Below are 16,609 nucleotides of genomic sequence, written 5' to 3' on the forward strand. Positions count from 1 at the left end.
CAGCAAGCTCAGAAGCTGAGTTTTCAGGGCGACACCAGTGTGAAAAGGGTCAGATAAGTATGTCAGCATTTCATTGCCAGGTATTCCCATTTCTTCATGGATAAACCTGTACTGAGAGTAGAAGGAAAATTACAGCTCAGGCAATTCTGCAAGGACAGTACACATGCAAAATGACCAAGGATACAGGACATAGTTTCTCTTTAAGGCTTAAGCAATGTTGGAGCATAATGAAAAGTTGATTTAATGGTTTACTTTTTCCCACTCAGATTTTGGCTTGCAGACTGCCACCAAGTACTAGAGACTGTTGGGCTGGCAACACAGCTTTATAGAGAATTAATATGCGTTCCTTATATGGCAAAGTTTGTGATATTTGCCAAAATGAATGACCCTGTGGAATCCAATTTGCGCTGCTTCTGCATGACTGACGACAAAGTGGACAAAACTTTGGAACAACAAGAGAACTTTGAGGAAGTTGCAAGAAGCAAAGACATTGAGGTACATTCCTTGCAGCTGGCTTCCTCCTTGTAGGTGGGCAGTGTGTTTTCCAAGTAGCAACAGGTCCTGCAAAAGCCATGATAAGCCCTGTTAAATAAAGGTTCACAGTGAGGCCATGCCATGAAACTTCTCAATAGAAGAACAAAAGAAGGCAATGTTGGTGGCTGGTCTGCAGGTCTGTCTGACCCTCGGCACCGCTGCCGACTATCCCGGATAGGGGTCCCAGAAGGAACGGCCATCCAGGGGTCTTGGGCACTTTCCAGCCAGGGGTAACCCCTATGAGCCTGGTGTGAGGCTTCAAGCGTTCAGCTCTTTTAGATGTGGTTTCAGCTCTGTAGTGATCAGATTAGATCAGCCCAGCTCCATTCATGGGTTACCCCAGCTGATGTGTGGACGAGAGACGGGAGGCCGTGTAGCATTCCGCAGTGTCCTTTATTGGCAGGCTTCAGTGAAGGGGGCCAGTGATGAACTTCCACTGACCTGGGAAAAAGCCGGGGTTTTTATAGGGAAGGGGAGAATTGGGAAAAGGTCCAATGGTTTACAGGAAGATAACATCCTGGCATCCCAAAGAAGGAAGGGGTCTGCAGCTTAGTCACTGTGACTAAGTCGTTTTATCTTCTCCTAGGGGACAGCTCGCCAAGGAGGAAGCCTGTCAGAGGACTGGCCTTCTTCCACAGGGCAAGACTAGAGGAGCATGAGGACTTGTGGATGTCCTAGTGCAGTCTGCAGTGGGGTTTGCACTTGATGCTGTCAAGTAGCCCTGGTTGGGCTTTGCAGACAGAGGGAGTTCCTTCTCATTGGCCTTACAGACACACAGTCATGAGTAGGACTGGCTTATGGTGAAATTATAACATAATCACTAACTTACTATTTCTTGAAGAAAAATAGACTCTCCTATTTTAGAAAAGCCAGGTGGCTTGTGGTTTTTCAAACCGCCTCTACTCATAATACCTTGCCATAATGCACAGTTCTATTCTATTCTATTCTAATTTGTCGAATATAACCAAATGGGGACTTGTGTTAAACTCAGGAGCAAGACTGGGGGAAATCATGATGCTTATAGGGATGAATCTACTATTATTAAAACAGGTTTTATTGACTTTTATTTCTTGTTTTCATAGGTTCTTGAAGGAAAACCTATTTATGTTGATTGCTATGGAAATCTGGCCCCTTTGACTAAAGGAGGACAGCAGCTTGTTTTTAATTTTTATGCTTTCAAAGAAAATAGACTGCCATTCTCTATCAAGGTAAAAGAAAAATAAACTAAATAAATTATCCTGCTGCTTTCCTCCCTTTCCACATTCCCTCTTCCTTTTTTCAGCCCTAGGACAAACTTGCCCCTGGGATGTAAGTGTAGTTTTTTAATATAGATAACGTGGAGAGGGTGCTTTGCTTGAAGCCACGGCAGAAAAGCTGGCAGATCTGGGAACAGAATACCCATGATACAGATTCACAACCTTGTACCAAAACCACATCTCAAATTGGAGCCCAAACATATTTACAGTAGATTGCAATTTCTGGGGGACTGAGCAAAGGAGATGAATTCAATAACACAGTGTACTGCAGAGCAGCCTTCAGAATGTGTGTGCAGACCATTCATCTCTAAATGGCCAGGAATGGGTGCTCACTTTCCTTAGCCTTGTCACAGCTGCCCTACTGAAGAGGTTGTTAAACATTTTGGTAAACACAAGAGCGATATATGGCAGAATAAAATGAAGTGAGCAGACAGTGCCTGTCAGTAATATCCCAGTATGAAACTCTCTGGTTGGACTCACTCAACACCTTGTCTTGCATGGATTTGCTATCAGGGAGCTTCAGGCTGACCTAACTCTTTCCCAGTAACTCATTTTCTTCTTCAGCACCTCAGGCTGAGCTCCAGCTTGGTATTATTAGTCTTAACATACTAGAAAGCTCCTTGTAGATGAAAATTCTGAGAATCATTCTAGAAACCTGTACTAGGACTCTGAATTACTACATATTACTATGCTGAAGCAATATTTCTTTTCTAGGTAAGAGACACCAGCCAGGAACCCTGTGGTCGATTATCATTTTTGAAAGAACCAAAGACTACAAAAGGACTGCCACAAACAGCTGTTTGCAACTTGAATATCACTCTGCCAGCACACAAAAAGGTATTTGTTTGGAAAAGTAAACATTTTTCTTAGGGTTGGGTTGGATTTATTTTTGTTCCTTTAGTTTTTGTCTCTTTTTTTTTATTTCCTGCTAGTCATAAAGAAACCCTGTGAACTGTCAGTAATGAGAATGCTTTGGAATATGATAAAGGCTTTTAAAATGTATGTTTTATCAGTTTCTTGTATGTAGAACGCTTTTAAAGTCTCTTGTTACTGTGGTGTCAAGCTCCTATAATTTTTACAATTCTGTTTACAGCTCATGCTTCAAGCCTGCAAGTCATAGGTTTATGCTTTCAGTAATGTCACGTGTTTATTTGCATTGGATGTAAGATTTCTTTTTCTTTTGTGTTGACATTTTGGATTTGCTTTGCCTTATAAATCAGCTTGCATTTTGTGCTCCCAATTTGGTCCTTTTCATATCCTGATATTCTTTTCCCTGCTGTCCATTATAATATTCCTTGTCTCTGCAATGCATCTTGGGACCAAAAGGAAACAGAGTCAGATCACGATGATGAGGTAATATAAACACTGTCTTCTGTTTTTATTTCCTTCAGATTTAGTGAAGAAAAGTAGTATGTTATAGGAAAAAACCAAACTACTATTTTTAATGGTGATGTTGAAAGGATACCCACAGAAAAATAACCATATCCTTGACTTTGGATAGTCTGTTGTAAAACAGAAGAGCTGCACAAATATGGATAACCCCACAATTATAAATTATGAAATTAAACCAAGCACTGAATAAAAGCAGTCTAAAATGTAACTAATTTTCTTCTGAAAAAGGTTATATTTAGGAATATCAGACCAAGTCAAATTTTGGCAAAATCAAGAAGAGTTTAGTGGGTAATATTTTACCTCTTGGAGTAACACTGACACTACTATAGTATCTTGTATTTCTGAGGAGGAAAAAGATACTGCTGAGGCTACAGTTGTGGCCTTTAATATCTTACCTCTGTAAATAAACTGGATTATTTTGAAAGAAGTAAAACAGCTAAGAGGAATTTCTAAATATTGTGTTCAAATCTATTTTGAAATAAACCTCAGATATTTGCAGCTTAAGAATCCACTGTTTCATGGAAACTTCAACATTAAATTGTCAGAAAATTGAGTGGGTTTTACTCATTAGAGGTAGTTAGAGATGAGATCATCTTATAAAAGAAACTACGTAGATGTTTCCAATTAACCTGGTAGCAATTTTTTTTTTCTCTTCTTGGTGGCAAATAAATAGCAATTGTCACCTACTGGTTAAAATAGCTAAAAAAGCCCCAAACAATGCAACCAGAAATATCCCTTACATGTTAAAAAATTTTAATAATAATAGTAAAAACATCACTTTTTCTTCACAGAATTTGTTCCCAGTGAGCTATTTTATTGCTATAATAATAGTTTTCTTTCTAAACAAACTGGTTTTTTAGCCACATATTTAAGTGACTTGATCTCTGAAGGACTATTAATATTAAAACCCCACACTAGCAGTTATGCCACTGAACAAAGCAACTTATGAGCAATTCATTAGTTAACAAGAGTAGTCTGCTTTCTAATCCACATCTTTGCATTTTGTGCATATTAAAAAATCCCCTCCCATGCCTTTTTTTGTCCTTGATGTATTCACTTTAAAGCCAGTTGTACATTGTGGTGTGTGTGCTTTCAGGACAAACTAATCTGGGGGGGAGTACTCAATCTAAGTTGCACTCTTATGAATGTTTTGTCTGTACCTGTAGTCTTTTGTGTTGACCTCCTGTTTCTAGCCAAAGGTGGTTTATTTTACAGAGAATGAACAATATCACACCATTTCTAGTAGCGTGAAGCAGTTTATTAAGCGGTAATGCAATAAGACAGTATCGAGATACTTCAAGGCAGGATAATGAGCTGCTTCTGCTGTCTAAGTTCTTGTACCTCATAAGCAGAGGAATGAACCTGAGGGCTCACTCTTAGGGCTGCAGTCCCTGCTTGCTCCAGAAGGGTAGTCACTCACAGCAGGTTTCTGTGCAGCCACGCTCCCTGCTCAGCAGTGCCTGACACTCATCACACGGCACCCAGGAACAGAGACTGCCTCTGCCCCTCCCTGCCTGCTCATCCAAATTCGGCTTCAGCATGCCATCCTGAAGCTGAATGGAAGCATCCATTCTCCCTTGTGGGGTTGTGTGCCACGAAAAGCGGGCCATCCTGCTGAGGTTTGAGGACTGATCTGTTCAGATGGGTGCAGTGATTCCCAAGGCCCTAAATCCTGCTGTGTTTTATTGCAGGCGGAGAAAGCTGACCGGCGCCAGAACTTCGTCTCCCTTGCTTTACGTAAGCGCTACAGCTATCTGACTGAGCCTGGAATGAGTGAGTTGCTCTTACCAAAGTACTAAACCATGTAGATGTGACTGCTCATAAGAAGAGACATTTTTTCTATAAACGTTGTATTTGGTGTCACTCTGGGGAAAAAAAAAGCAAAAAAAAAAAAAAAATGCTGTCTAAAAACTATTGGATGGTCTGTGAACTCTTGTGTTGTGAGAGCTTGAAGAATCCTGACTGGCAAATTATGTGTGCTAGTTAAATAAAAGAATAATAGTTTTAAAAAATGCAATGTAGTTCCAGAGTAGGAGGATTGCAAATTGCTTTCAAAAAGAGTCTTTTCCTCTCCCCTTTGAAACATTAGAGAAGGATGCTGTAGAAAAGAATGTTACACAAAAATTCATAAAGCCACTCAGATAAGCACTTAAATGTTTAGATGCTTAGCCAAAATAGACTCTCTCATATTTTATATTTTCCCTCTTCTTTCTCCTTCCCTTCCCTTTTTCCTCTGTTCCCTGCAGATGCTTTTTATTCCCTGGCACCACACATTGCTTCCTCTTGAACATGTGTTCCCCTTGACCAGACCTGTGGCATTCCTTTCCTTCCCAGTTAAATACAATAATGTATTTGGCTTAGCTTTTCTTCCTCACTTCCCTCTCTGAGGTCAACTGCTATTGTTCGCCATTTCCAGGCTTTTTCTTGCCTTTTTTTTCCCTCTTTTGACTTCTCAGTTGCTACCCTGCAAAAGACCCTTTGATACAATTCCATAAAATCCATAGATAAACTTCATCGGGTCTTGGGAGTTCCCACTGGATGACTGCTGCTTAATTATCCTATAAGATCTGTGGCTTCTTTGGATCAGATGTGCTCCAGAATATGTTACACTTCTCAGGCCGGGAAGAGGACTCCAAGCATATAACATCTGAAGAAGCTATCAGATCTGCTGAGACATCTTGATGGACTGTTAAGGTATTGTCACAGGCTTGATGGGAACTGAGAGAGAGGGAAAATGAAACTGCTGGAAAGAAGGTTGATGACTGTGTATATCACTCACGATAAATTTTTTGGCCCTCACAGGGGGAAAAAAAAGTTCTATTTACTCACCAAAGCTCCATTAAGTCTCATTTACAATAAATTGGCAGACAGATTTTTTACCTCTTCAACTGCAAAAAGGAGCACAGAAGCAGCATCTTGAATGTCTCTGAATCTGTGATTTGACAGGCTAAAAAGAAGTTAGGAGGACAGCCTGTGGATTTGCTTGCCTCACTAGTCAGTTGTGACAGACCAGTTTGACATGGTGCAGTGGGGTACCTGTAAAGACACATCGTAACACTAACTGCTGAACAAGTTAGTTCTTTTCAAAATATTTTTGGGGTTTGTTTCTTGAACTCAAGACTGTATGAACTTTTGGTGAATGTTAGCAGTTACTGCTAATGACATCTTCATAATAAATATAATACATATATATATTATATATATATATTATAATATATTATATATATAATACATTGTATTATATATATTATAATATATATTATATATATTATAATATATTATATATATAATACATTTTATTATATATATATATATTATAATATCTTCATAATAGTTCATTTAATGAAGTACTTTTTGGGGTTTTTCTTTGGGTGGAAAGAAGTGTATTTCCACTTAAAAATATCATAGTAAGGAAAAGTGAGCATTTCTTGATTTAGTCTGTGCCAGTCAGGCTTAGTACTCAAGCTCTCTTCAACATAAATATTCTTATGAAGTACCAGCCATCCATACTGACTTTTGAGCTTTGATTGGCTTCTATAGGACCAGTACATTTCTCCTTGCAGGATATGGACCTGTGGTGCACTGAATATTCTCTATTTTATAGGAGTGTGTGTCCTTTAACAGTTTAGTGTTAGCCTTGTTGAGCTTCTTTCACTGGGAGTTACTGTCTGTCTATAAGACAGATTGAGCAGGTTTGACAAATTATTAGTGTAACTTCACAGAAAGGTATGTTGAATAAGTTCTTTGGATATTTTAGCTCCATTTCTAATTCCAGCTTTAAAGAAAAAAAAAATCCTCAAAGTTGCTTTCAATGTCAACTCTCTGAATGTTATTGCTGTATCAGAGGATATGTTTGTGTAATGGGATTCCCAGAAATACTTTCTGACATGAGTGCCTCCTGTGATGCAAAATGTGGTTGATGATGATTCTGTTCAAAATGCCTATGAATAAGCTGAGAGTTCTGGGGAATGATAACATTTAACAGGTTTGTCCTTGCCAGGAATTTATTTCATAATCTATTTTTCTTTGACTGCTTTTCTAATGTTACCTTTTGAGAACTGTAAAGTTGAACAGGTCTGTCTTTGAGCTGATACAAGAAATCTCCTCAAAAGGTACCAAGACACTACATCTTGTAGAAAAAGTGTACTCTTCTTTTAATGACCTCTTGTGAAATGATTTTGTAAGGTTTACGTATTTGTGCTTAATACACCATACAAAATGTATTAATCAGTGTGCTTGTTCTGACATGACATTTGTGCATGAATGAAAACTGATTCAGTTGCTTTGCCTGCTCACAACTATCATACATCATACTTGCCATATTTCATTTATGACATATGCTTCTTAAAATCATTTCATAAAAAGTTTTACTTTGATTTTTACCAGACAAAAGGAATATTGCATGAAAAACAAATGCATATGTTCCTCTTTTCTTTTTTCTTCCCTTTTCCTTTTCCTTTTCCTTTTCCTTTTCCTTTTCCTTTTCCTTTTCCTTTTCCTTTTCCTTTTCCTTTTCCTTTTCCTTTTCCTTTTCCTTTTCCTTTTCCTTTTCCTTTTCCTTTTCCTTTTCCTTTTCCTTTTCCTTATATTGACTCAGAAAAGCTCTTGCTCTTATTGGCTTTGTGAGTGTGAAGCATATCCGAATTATGCATGGAAGATATAGATTTGAATTTATTCCAGTTGCTTCACAGTTTGCACATCAATTGCCTGTCACTTAAAGGAATTTTGGTTTCTGCATGAAATAGTTCTGAAGTGATTTGAAAAAAGATTTTAGCTACATAATGTCATTTTACACAAGTTTATATTTTTGCATAGGTTCAAATCTGAACAGAACAACAATAGAAATTATTAAATGGATAATTCTAATAGTTGCACAAAGCAGAGACATACCTAAACAGGCAAAATAAAGCTGATATGAGTATTTCAGAAGTAGCACATCAGAAAGTCAATAGGAAGTAAGAGAAGAAATTTTGATGTGGCTTTATTTTTACCTTATGGATTCCTTTTGTGTGTTTTCTGTTCTCCATTTTTTGCAGATTTGGTTGCTATGTGCTTTCTGTCTTTCATTTCATGTTGCTTTTTGATTTGGACCAGTTATCAGTATATGGCTCATTCCTGATTTTTTTAAAAAAAATCTTCTTTTGCCTCCTTCATCCCAACTCATGCAAACAATTGTACTTGCTTTTTGTAATATTACAACGTTTACTGACCAATTTTCTTCTCTGGTCTCTCTGTTTTTCAACCATTTTTGTTGATTTTTATGTTTGATTTTAATTTAACTATTTAAGAAACAGTTGAACGGAGTGCAGGAGCAACAAGATCCCTACCTGCTACTTACTCATACAAGCCTTTCTTTTCAACACGGCCATATCAGTCATGGACAACAGCTCCAATCACAGTGCCTGGGCAAACCAAATCAGGCTTTACTTCCTTATCAAGCTCTTCCTCTAACACTCCTACAGCTTCCCCATTAAAATCAATATGGTCTGTTTCTTCTACTTCTCCAATCAAATCTACGTTAGGAGCTTCTACCACATCTTCAGTTAAATCTGTTAGTGATGTAGCATCTCCGATTAGATCGTTTCGGACAATCTCTTCGCCAATAAAAACTGTGGTCTCACAGCCTCCCTACAATATGCAGGTTACTTCAGGCTCTTTCGTCAGAGCTCCCGCAGTCACAGAAGCTGCCAGTCTCAAAGGGCTGGCCTCCACTACCACATTCCCCTCTCGGACATCTCCAGTGACTACAGCAGGATCTCTCTTGGAGAGATCATCCATAACCATGACGCCTCCAGCATCCCCCAAATCCAACATTAACATGTACTCTTCGAGCTTGCCACTTAAATCGGTCATGACATCAGCATCTTCACTTTTATCGTCCCCTCTAAAGTCAGTGGTGTCACCTGCAAAGTCAGCAGTTGATGCTGTTTCATCCACTAAAGTCATGATGGCCTCGTCTCTCTCGTCGCCAGCAAAACATGTAGCTGGGCACACAGATGTGCCATTGCTTAATGGGTCTGTGTCACCTCTGAAATACCCATCTTCTGCCAACTTAATAAATGGATCCAAGGCTGCAGGTGTTTTTCAAGACAAGATCTCTGCAGCTGCACATTCTGCAACTTGTGCTGCTAATGCAGTTGCTGACACGGCTGAGAGAGTGTTTTCAACAGCTACAACAATGTCATTTTCTCCACTCAGGTCATTTGTGTCTTCAGCACCATCAGCTTTCCAGTCAATGAGAACTCCTCCTGCAGGTGCTTTGTACACAGCTCTTGGGTCAATATCTGCAACTACCTCATCAGTAACTTCATCGACGATAACAGTGCCAGTATATTCTGTAGTCAATGTTTTGTCTGAACCAGCATTAAAGAAGCTCCCAGAGTCGTCTTCACTTACAAAATCAGCTGCTGCGTTACTGTCACCTATTAAAACATTGACTACAGAGGCACGCACACAACCCACCTTTACTCGAACTTCCTCTCCAATAAAATCATCCTTGTTTTTAGCACCCTCTGCTCTCAAATTGTCCACACCATCTTCCTTATCCTCCAGTCAGGAGATACTGAAAGATGTTGCTGAAATGAAAGAGGATCTTATAAGAATGACTGCAATATTGCAGACAGATGTCGCAGAGGACAAGCCGTTCCAACCTGACATACAAAAAGAGGGTAGAATTGATGATGAAGAGCCCTTTAAAATTGTTGAGAAAGTAAAAGAGGACTTAGTAAAAGTTAGTGAGATTCTGAAAAAGGATGTGTGTTTAGAAAGTAAAGGGTCGGCTAAAGTATCCAAAAGTGATCAAGGACACCTGTCTGAGGATGACTGGGTAGAGTTCAGTACAGAGGAGATTGATGAAGCAAGACAGCAAGCTTTGACAAGCCCTCCTATATCTGTTCCAGAGAAGGTCCAAATTAAAACTAAAACCATGTCGGAAAAGGATTATAGCTTGTCAAAAGTTATTGATTACTTAGCAAATGATATCGGTAGCAGTTCATTAACAAACATAAAGTACAAGTTTGAAGAGGGGAAAAAAGAAGGTGAAGAGAGACAAAAGCGCATTTTAAAACCAGCCATCGCTTTGCAGGAACATAAACTTAAAATGCCTCCAGCCTCCATGAGGCCTTCAACATCAGAAAAGGAGTTATGTAAAATTGCAGACTCCTTTTTTGGAACAGACACTATTTTAGAGTCTCCAGATGACTTTTCTCAACATGATCAAGATAAAAGTCCCTTGTCTGACAGTGGCTTTGAAACGAGGAGCGAAAAGACACCTTCTGCCCCACAAAGTGCTGAAAGCACAGGGCCAAAGCCACTTTTCCATGATGTGCCCATCCCTCCCGTCATTACAGAAACAAGGACTGAAGTAGTTCACGTCATCCGCAGCTACGAACCATCATCGGAAGATATTCCAGAGCAGAAGGCAGAGGAGCCGTCAGCCTCAAAACCTACCCCTACATTTATGGAGCTGGAGCAAAAACCTTCTGGGTCCATTAAAGAGAAGGTTAAAGCTTTTCAAATGAAAGCCAGTGGCAGTGAAGAAGACGACCATAAGTGCGTCCTTAGTAAAGGTGTCCGAGTAAAAGAAGAAACTCATATCACTACAACAACTAGGATGGTTTATCATAAACCTCCATGCACAGAAAGTACCTCTGAAAGAATTGAGGAAACAATGTCTGTTCATGACATAATGAAAGCCTTTCAGTCTGGACGTGACCCTTCCAAAGAACTGGCAGGTCTGTTTGAACATAAATCATCAGTAACATCCGATGTTAGCAAGTCTGCTGAAACTTCACCACAACATGCAGAGAAGGACAGCAAAATGAAACCCAAACTGGAGCGAATAATAGAGGTCCATATTGAACAAGGTAATCAGGCTGAACCTACTGAAGTCATTATTAGAGAAACAAAAAAGCATCCAGAAAAAGAAATGTATGTATATCAGAAAGACTTACCTCGGGGAGATATTAACTTAAAAGAGTTGGAAAAACATGATGCTTTTCCTTGTTCAGATGAACAAGGTCAGCAAGAAGAAGAGGAGCTCACGGCTGAAGAGTCACTTCCTTCTTATCTGGAATCCTCTAGAGTTAACACTCCCGTGTCCCAGGAAGAAGACAGTCGCCCTAGTTCTGCTCAACTCATGTCTGATGACTCTTACAAAACACTGAAGCTTTTGAGTCAGCACTCAATAGAATACCATGATGATGAGTTGTCAGAACTAAGAGGGGAGTCTTACAGGTTTGCTGAGAAAATGCTTCTTTCAGAAAAGCTAGATGTGTCTCATTCTGATACTGAGGAGTCAGTTACTGACCATGCTCTACCCCTTAGTGCAGAGTTACAGGGGACTGATAAACGATGCAGAGAAAAAGTAGCTACTGCCCCCAAAAAAGAGATTCTCTCAAAAATCTATAAAGATGTATCTGAAAATGGTGTAGGTAAAATGTCTAAGGAGGATCATTATGATAAAGTGACAGTGTTACACTACACTGGAGATGTTAGTAGTCACAAACATGCGATGTGGATGCGCTTTACTGAGGACAGATTAGACAGAGGTAGAGAAAAGTTGATATATGAAGACAGGGTGGACAGGACTGTTAAAGAGGCAGAAGAAAAACTGACTGAAGTATCCCAGTTTTTTCGGGATAAAACAGAGAAGCTGAATGATGAGCTACAGTCTCCAGAGAAAAAGCAGCATAAAAAAAATGGCAAGGAAATACATTCTAGCCAGAGCTCTGCCAGCAGCAGCCCTGAGAAAGTTCTGCTCTCTGAATTGCCATCGTCTGGGGATGAATGCAGTAAGGTGAAGCAGTATGCACATGATGGGAAGTGCTTTCCCAAGGTGGATGAAAGAAAAGCATCCAGTTTGCCCAGCAGTCCTGAGAAAAGGATATATGTGCAACCTGCAGAGGACTCTAAACTAACTATGGAACACAAAGGAAGTGCTCAGCAGACTGGAGTACCTGAGACTGGATTTCAGCTGAAGCAATCAAAGCTCAGTTCCATTAGGCTTAAATTTGAACAAGGTATAAGTCCCAGAAGTAAGGACATAAGTCAAGAAGAAAAAAAGCTGGATGGTCAGTCCAAAATTCCAGTAAAAAAATTGCAAGAAAGTAAGTTACCAGTGTATCAGTCCTATTCAAGAGAGAAACATGCAAAGCAAATAGAGGTCATTGATGGGAGCACAGCTTTACAGAAAGAGGTCAAAGTACAGGAAGACCTTGTTCCAGGTAAAGGGAAAGCTGTGGAAGACTTTCATGCTTCAGACACACAAAAACAAAGAACTGAGATAAGGAAAGTCATGCCAGAATGCTTTTCAGAACCACGGGCAAAAGACCTGGTGTATGGCTCAGACTCAACAACAAAGGGACACTGGGACAAGAAAATCTATAGGACATGGGAAAGTCCTGGAACTTCTAACCATAAAACACAGAAGGAAAAGCTTTCACATGTGCTGGTTCCAGATACAGTGAAAGAAAACCATGTTGATCATGCTGAATCTAAAACTGACAAAAAAAGTGAATTTATCACTGTGACAGAGCACAAAGTGGCCTCAAATGGAATTAATTCAGAAGAAGTGAAGGAACTGACTGTAAAATCCCCCTCAAAAAGGGTTTTGTATAGAGAATTTGTTGTCAGGGAGGGGGAACATAATGGTGAAGTGGCTGATAAAATATCCAAAAGGAAAGAAGAAATTGCTGTGTCCCATATTCCAGTCAGAATTGTTGAGGAGAAGAGAGCCATGCTTGATGGTGTCTATGAACTTTCAGCTAAAGTATCTCAATCAGCTGTGATTCAGGAGAAAGTTGAAAGACAGATTGATTATGTGGAAGATGAAAAGATAAAGCATTCAGAAATCAGAAAAGTTACCAAGCAGCAGAGCTCAATAGGTCTAAGTCCTCCTGCTGAGGAAACAGAGCTATCACCTAGCAAATCACCAGATTCTTTAGAATGTAGCCCAGGAAAGGAATTTCCTTCAAGTGGTGTAGTTGACCCTGGTGCCAGTGATTACTTGGATAAAGTTGCACCACTAGTAAGCACTGAGGGAGTAAAAGAAATTAAGACCTTGCCTGTTTATGTCAGTTTTGTTCAAGTAGGAAAGCAATATGAGAAAGAGGTACAACAAGGAAGTATTAAAAAAATTGTCAGTCAGGAAAGTAAGACAGTACAAGAGACGAGGGGGACATTTTACCCAGCTAGACAGCAAAAACAACCTCCTTCTCCACAAGGTAGTCCAGAAGATGACACGCTAGAACAAGTGTCTTTTATAGACAGCTCTGGTAAAAGCCCTTTAACACCAGAAACACCAAGTTCAGAGGAAGTGAGTTACGAGTTTACATCTAAAACACCTGACTCACTAATAGCTTATATCCCAGGCAAGCCCAGCCCTATACCTGAGGTATCTGAGGAGTCAGAGGAGGAAGCAGAGGCTAAGTCAACATCTGTGAAACAGGCAGAGGTTGAGGAACCACAGATTGACAAAACATTACCTAATCTTATAAATAAAGACTCTAACAAAAGACCCAAAGGTAACAGAGTTGCCTATATTGAATTCCCTCCTCCTCCACCACTGGATGCAGATCAAGGCGAGTCAGAAAAGAAGCCTCATTATTCCACTGAAAGTGAAATGGAGATGACTGAAGTGAACTTGCAAGATGAACATGACAAGTGCCAACTGGCTGAACCTGTCATCAGAGTACAGCCACCTTCTCCTGTGCCACCGGGAGCAGATGTCAGTGATTCCAGTGATGATGAATCCCTCTATCAACCTGTTCCGCTTAAAAAGTATACATTCAAACTGAAAGAGCTAGAAGATGACCAGAAAGAAACCTCAAAACCCAGAGCCCCTGAAAAGATTGAGAAACAGAAAGAGTTAGGACATCCCACTTCTGGGAAACCCAATGAGTTTGACACTGGGCTTGATTCACCCCAGAATGATGTAGTGCAAAATGGGAGTAACAATGACCAGTCTGTCACAGAGTGTTCCATAGCAACCACTGCAGAATTCTCCCATGATACCGATGCGACAGAGATTGACTCTCTGGACGGTTATGATTTGCAAGATGAAGATGATGGTTTAACTGAGAGTGATTCTAAACTTGCAGGTCCGGCAGTTGAAACCAAAAAGGACGTATGGACTACAGAAGGCATTCTAAAGCAGACTGATCGCTGCTTTAGCCAGAGTAAGCTTGAAGTCATTGAGGAGGAAGGCAAGGTAGGCCCTGAAGAAGACAAGACACCTTCAAAAGGTCCATCTTCTGACAAAGCTGGAGATAAAAGTGATAAGAAGTCAGGGTCACAGTTTTTCTCTTTGGAAGGCAGACACCCTGACAGGACTGTATTTCCCGACTCATATTTCAGTTACAAAGTAGATGAAGAATTTGCAACACCTTTCAAAACTGTGGCCACCAAGAGTCTAGATTTTGACCCGTGGTCCAATAACCGAGGTGACGATGAAGTGTTTGAGACTAAATCAAGGGATGATGAGGCTAAGCCATTTGGTCTGGCAGTGGAAGACAGATCTCAAGCAACAACACCTGACACAACACCAGCCAGAACTCCAACAGATGAGAGTACGCCAACTAGCGAGCCCAACCCCTTCCCATTTCATGAGGGGAAGATGTTTGAGATGACTCGCAGTGGTGCAATTGACATGAGCAAGAGGGATTTTGTTGAAGAAAGACTCCAATTTTTTCAGATTGGTGAGCATACTTCTGAAGGGAAGTCAGGGGACAAGGGGGAAGGGGATAAAAGTACAGTCACTGCCATCACACAGCCACAGGCAGGGGACAGCACTGTAGAAACAAACCTAGAGAGCCCAGTAGAAACAACAGCAGTTGAAAATAAGCCCGGCATCCAGGCCAGTGGAGATTGCATGGAACAAACACTTGGTAGTAACTCACTGGAGAAATCATCGGCAGCAGTAAACGCTTCCAAAGTTGATCCCAAATTGCGCACACCAATTAAAATGGGAATTTCTGCTTCCACCATGACTCTGAAGAAAGATGGCCCTGGCGAAGTGACAGATAAGATAGAAGCTGTGATGCCAAGTGGTGAGGGACTAGAAAATGAAACTGTAGCAGTGATTGCAAGTTCAGCTTCTAGCCAGACGAGCTGTAGGCAAACAGAAAACACTGGTTTTCCAAAAGATAATTTTAATAACAACAACAATTTGGATTCATCTGCTGTCCCTACAGATGATATTACCTGTAATGTAGTGCTAAAAGAACATTTGGAACCGAAATGTTCCCTCCAGAAAGCTAATCAAGTGAAAAGTGCTTCAGGAAAAGGTACAGGGACAACACAAGGACACAGAGTAAGAGATAAGCAAAAACCACACGGAGAGCAGCAAAAGTCAACAGAGTTGGTAGGAGCTAGAGGAAAATCAAAGCTTCCTGTAAAGGCCAGCTCAGTAAAACAAAATAATCTCCAAAGAAATACAGGGAGTAAAGCGAAAGAGGCTAGTAAGCCTGACAAAGCAAAACAAAATAATTCTCCCTGTCTAGAAGCAAGGTCTAGGATTCCTGTAAAAAACACACATAGGAGTAATCTAGGTAGAAGAACTCCAGCCCTGCCAAAACAAGAGCAGGTAGAGAAAGAAAAAACAAAACAACTTCCTTCTAAATTACCAGTAAAGGTAAGATCTACCTCCGTCACCATGACAACAGTTAAAGTAAAGAAAAATCAGCTTAGGGAGGTATGTAAACATTCTATTGAATATTTTAAGGGAATTAGTGGTGAGACTTTAAAGCTTGTGGATCGTCTTTCTGATGAAGAGAAAAAGATGCAGTCAGAGGTCTCTGATGATGAAGAAGACAGTACATCAAGGAACACATCCTTATCAGAAGCTACTCAAGTTTACCAGCCTTCCATTACACCGAAGTCTGCTAGAGACATGAGAACAGAGGCAGCATCTATAAAATCAAAGATTGAAAAGGCCGACAGTGAGAGGAGGAGGAGTAAGAGGACTGGTGAGAATGAAGGCAGTCAGGTTTCTGGAGCTCTCATGGCTCACCTCGTGGAGATCAAGCCTAGTTTGTAAAACTTTCAACTTGTTGATCCTAGTGCATGAACTGTTGTGATTGCCTGTGGAGTGACCTAACTGTAGTTTTCATTCTGTCATTGTCATCTGTATGTGCTGTCTTATTCTCTTTTTCCTTCCTTCAAACAAATTCTGTACTGTAGAAAGCTAGTGAAGCATGCCAAAGACATTCATGTAACTCAGAAATTGATGTAACTCAGAAATTGAAAGATGTCTTTTGTGACAGTATATTTGTTCTATCAAAGTAGAGAAAATAGACAATAATTCGGCCTTGGTGGTTTTCACCAGTAATTGAACAACTTGTCTACCGTCTAACAGCTAGATTGTCAGCATGTTTGGTTTCATTACACGACATCATGTAGTTCTACATTTTGGCTTTACACAGGTGAAA

The 16,609-nt window shown here is 40.1% G+C and overlaps 1 protein-coding gene across 17 annotated transcripts in view; it reads left to right on the top strand.

Moving 5' to 3' along the window:
* ANK3 (ankyrin 3) overlaps nucleotides 1–16,609 on the top strand; it is a 291,521-nt gene that overhangs the window by 248,518 nt on the left and 26,394 nt on the right. For 8 of the 17 annotated variants that reach the window (XM_058841986.1, XM_058841990.1, XM_058841987.1 and 5 more), the window contains 5 exons: nucleotides 267–495; nucleotides 1,617–1,742; nucleotides 2,505–2,627; nucleotides 3,117–3,143; nucleotides 4,874–4,955. In XM_058841986.1, the coding sequence (XP_058697969.1) occupies nucleotides 267–495; nucleotides 1,617–1,742; nucleotides 2,505–2,627; nucleotides 3,117–3,143; nucleotides 4,874–4,955 (587 nt within the window). Of the gene's footprint in view, nucleotides 1–266; nucleotides 496–1,616; nucleotides 1,743–2,504; nucleotides 2,628–3,116; nucleotides 3,144–4,873; nucleotides 4,956–8,476; nucleotides 14,879–16,609 lie in introns of all 17 variants that reach the window. The other 9 variants (XM_058842004.1, XM_058841988.1, XM_058841995.1 and 6 more) reach the window with 4 other exon arrangements.

Source organism: Poecile atricapillus, chromosome 6, assembly GCF_030490865.1.
Source record: "Poecile atricapillus isolate bPoeAtr1 chromosome 6, bPoeAtr1.hap1, whole genome shotgun sequence".
In the NCBI taxonomy this organism is placed as follows: domain Eukaryota; kingdom Metazoa; phylum Chordata; class Aves; order Passeriformes; family Paridae; genus Poecile; species Poecile atricapillus.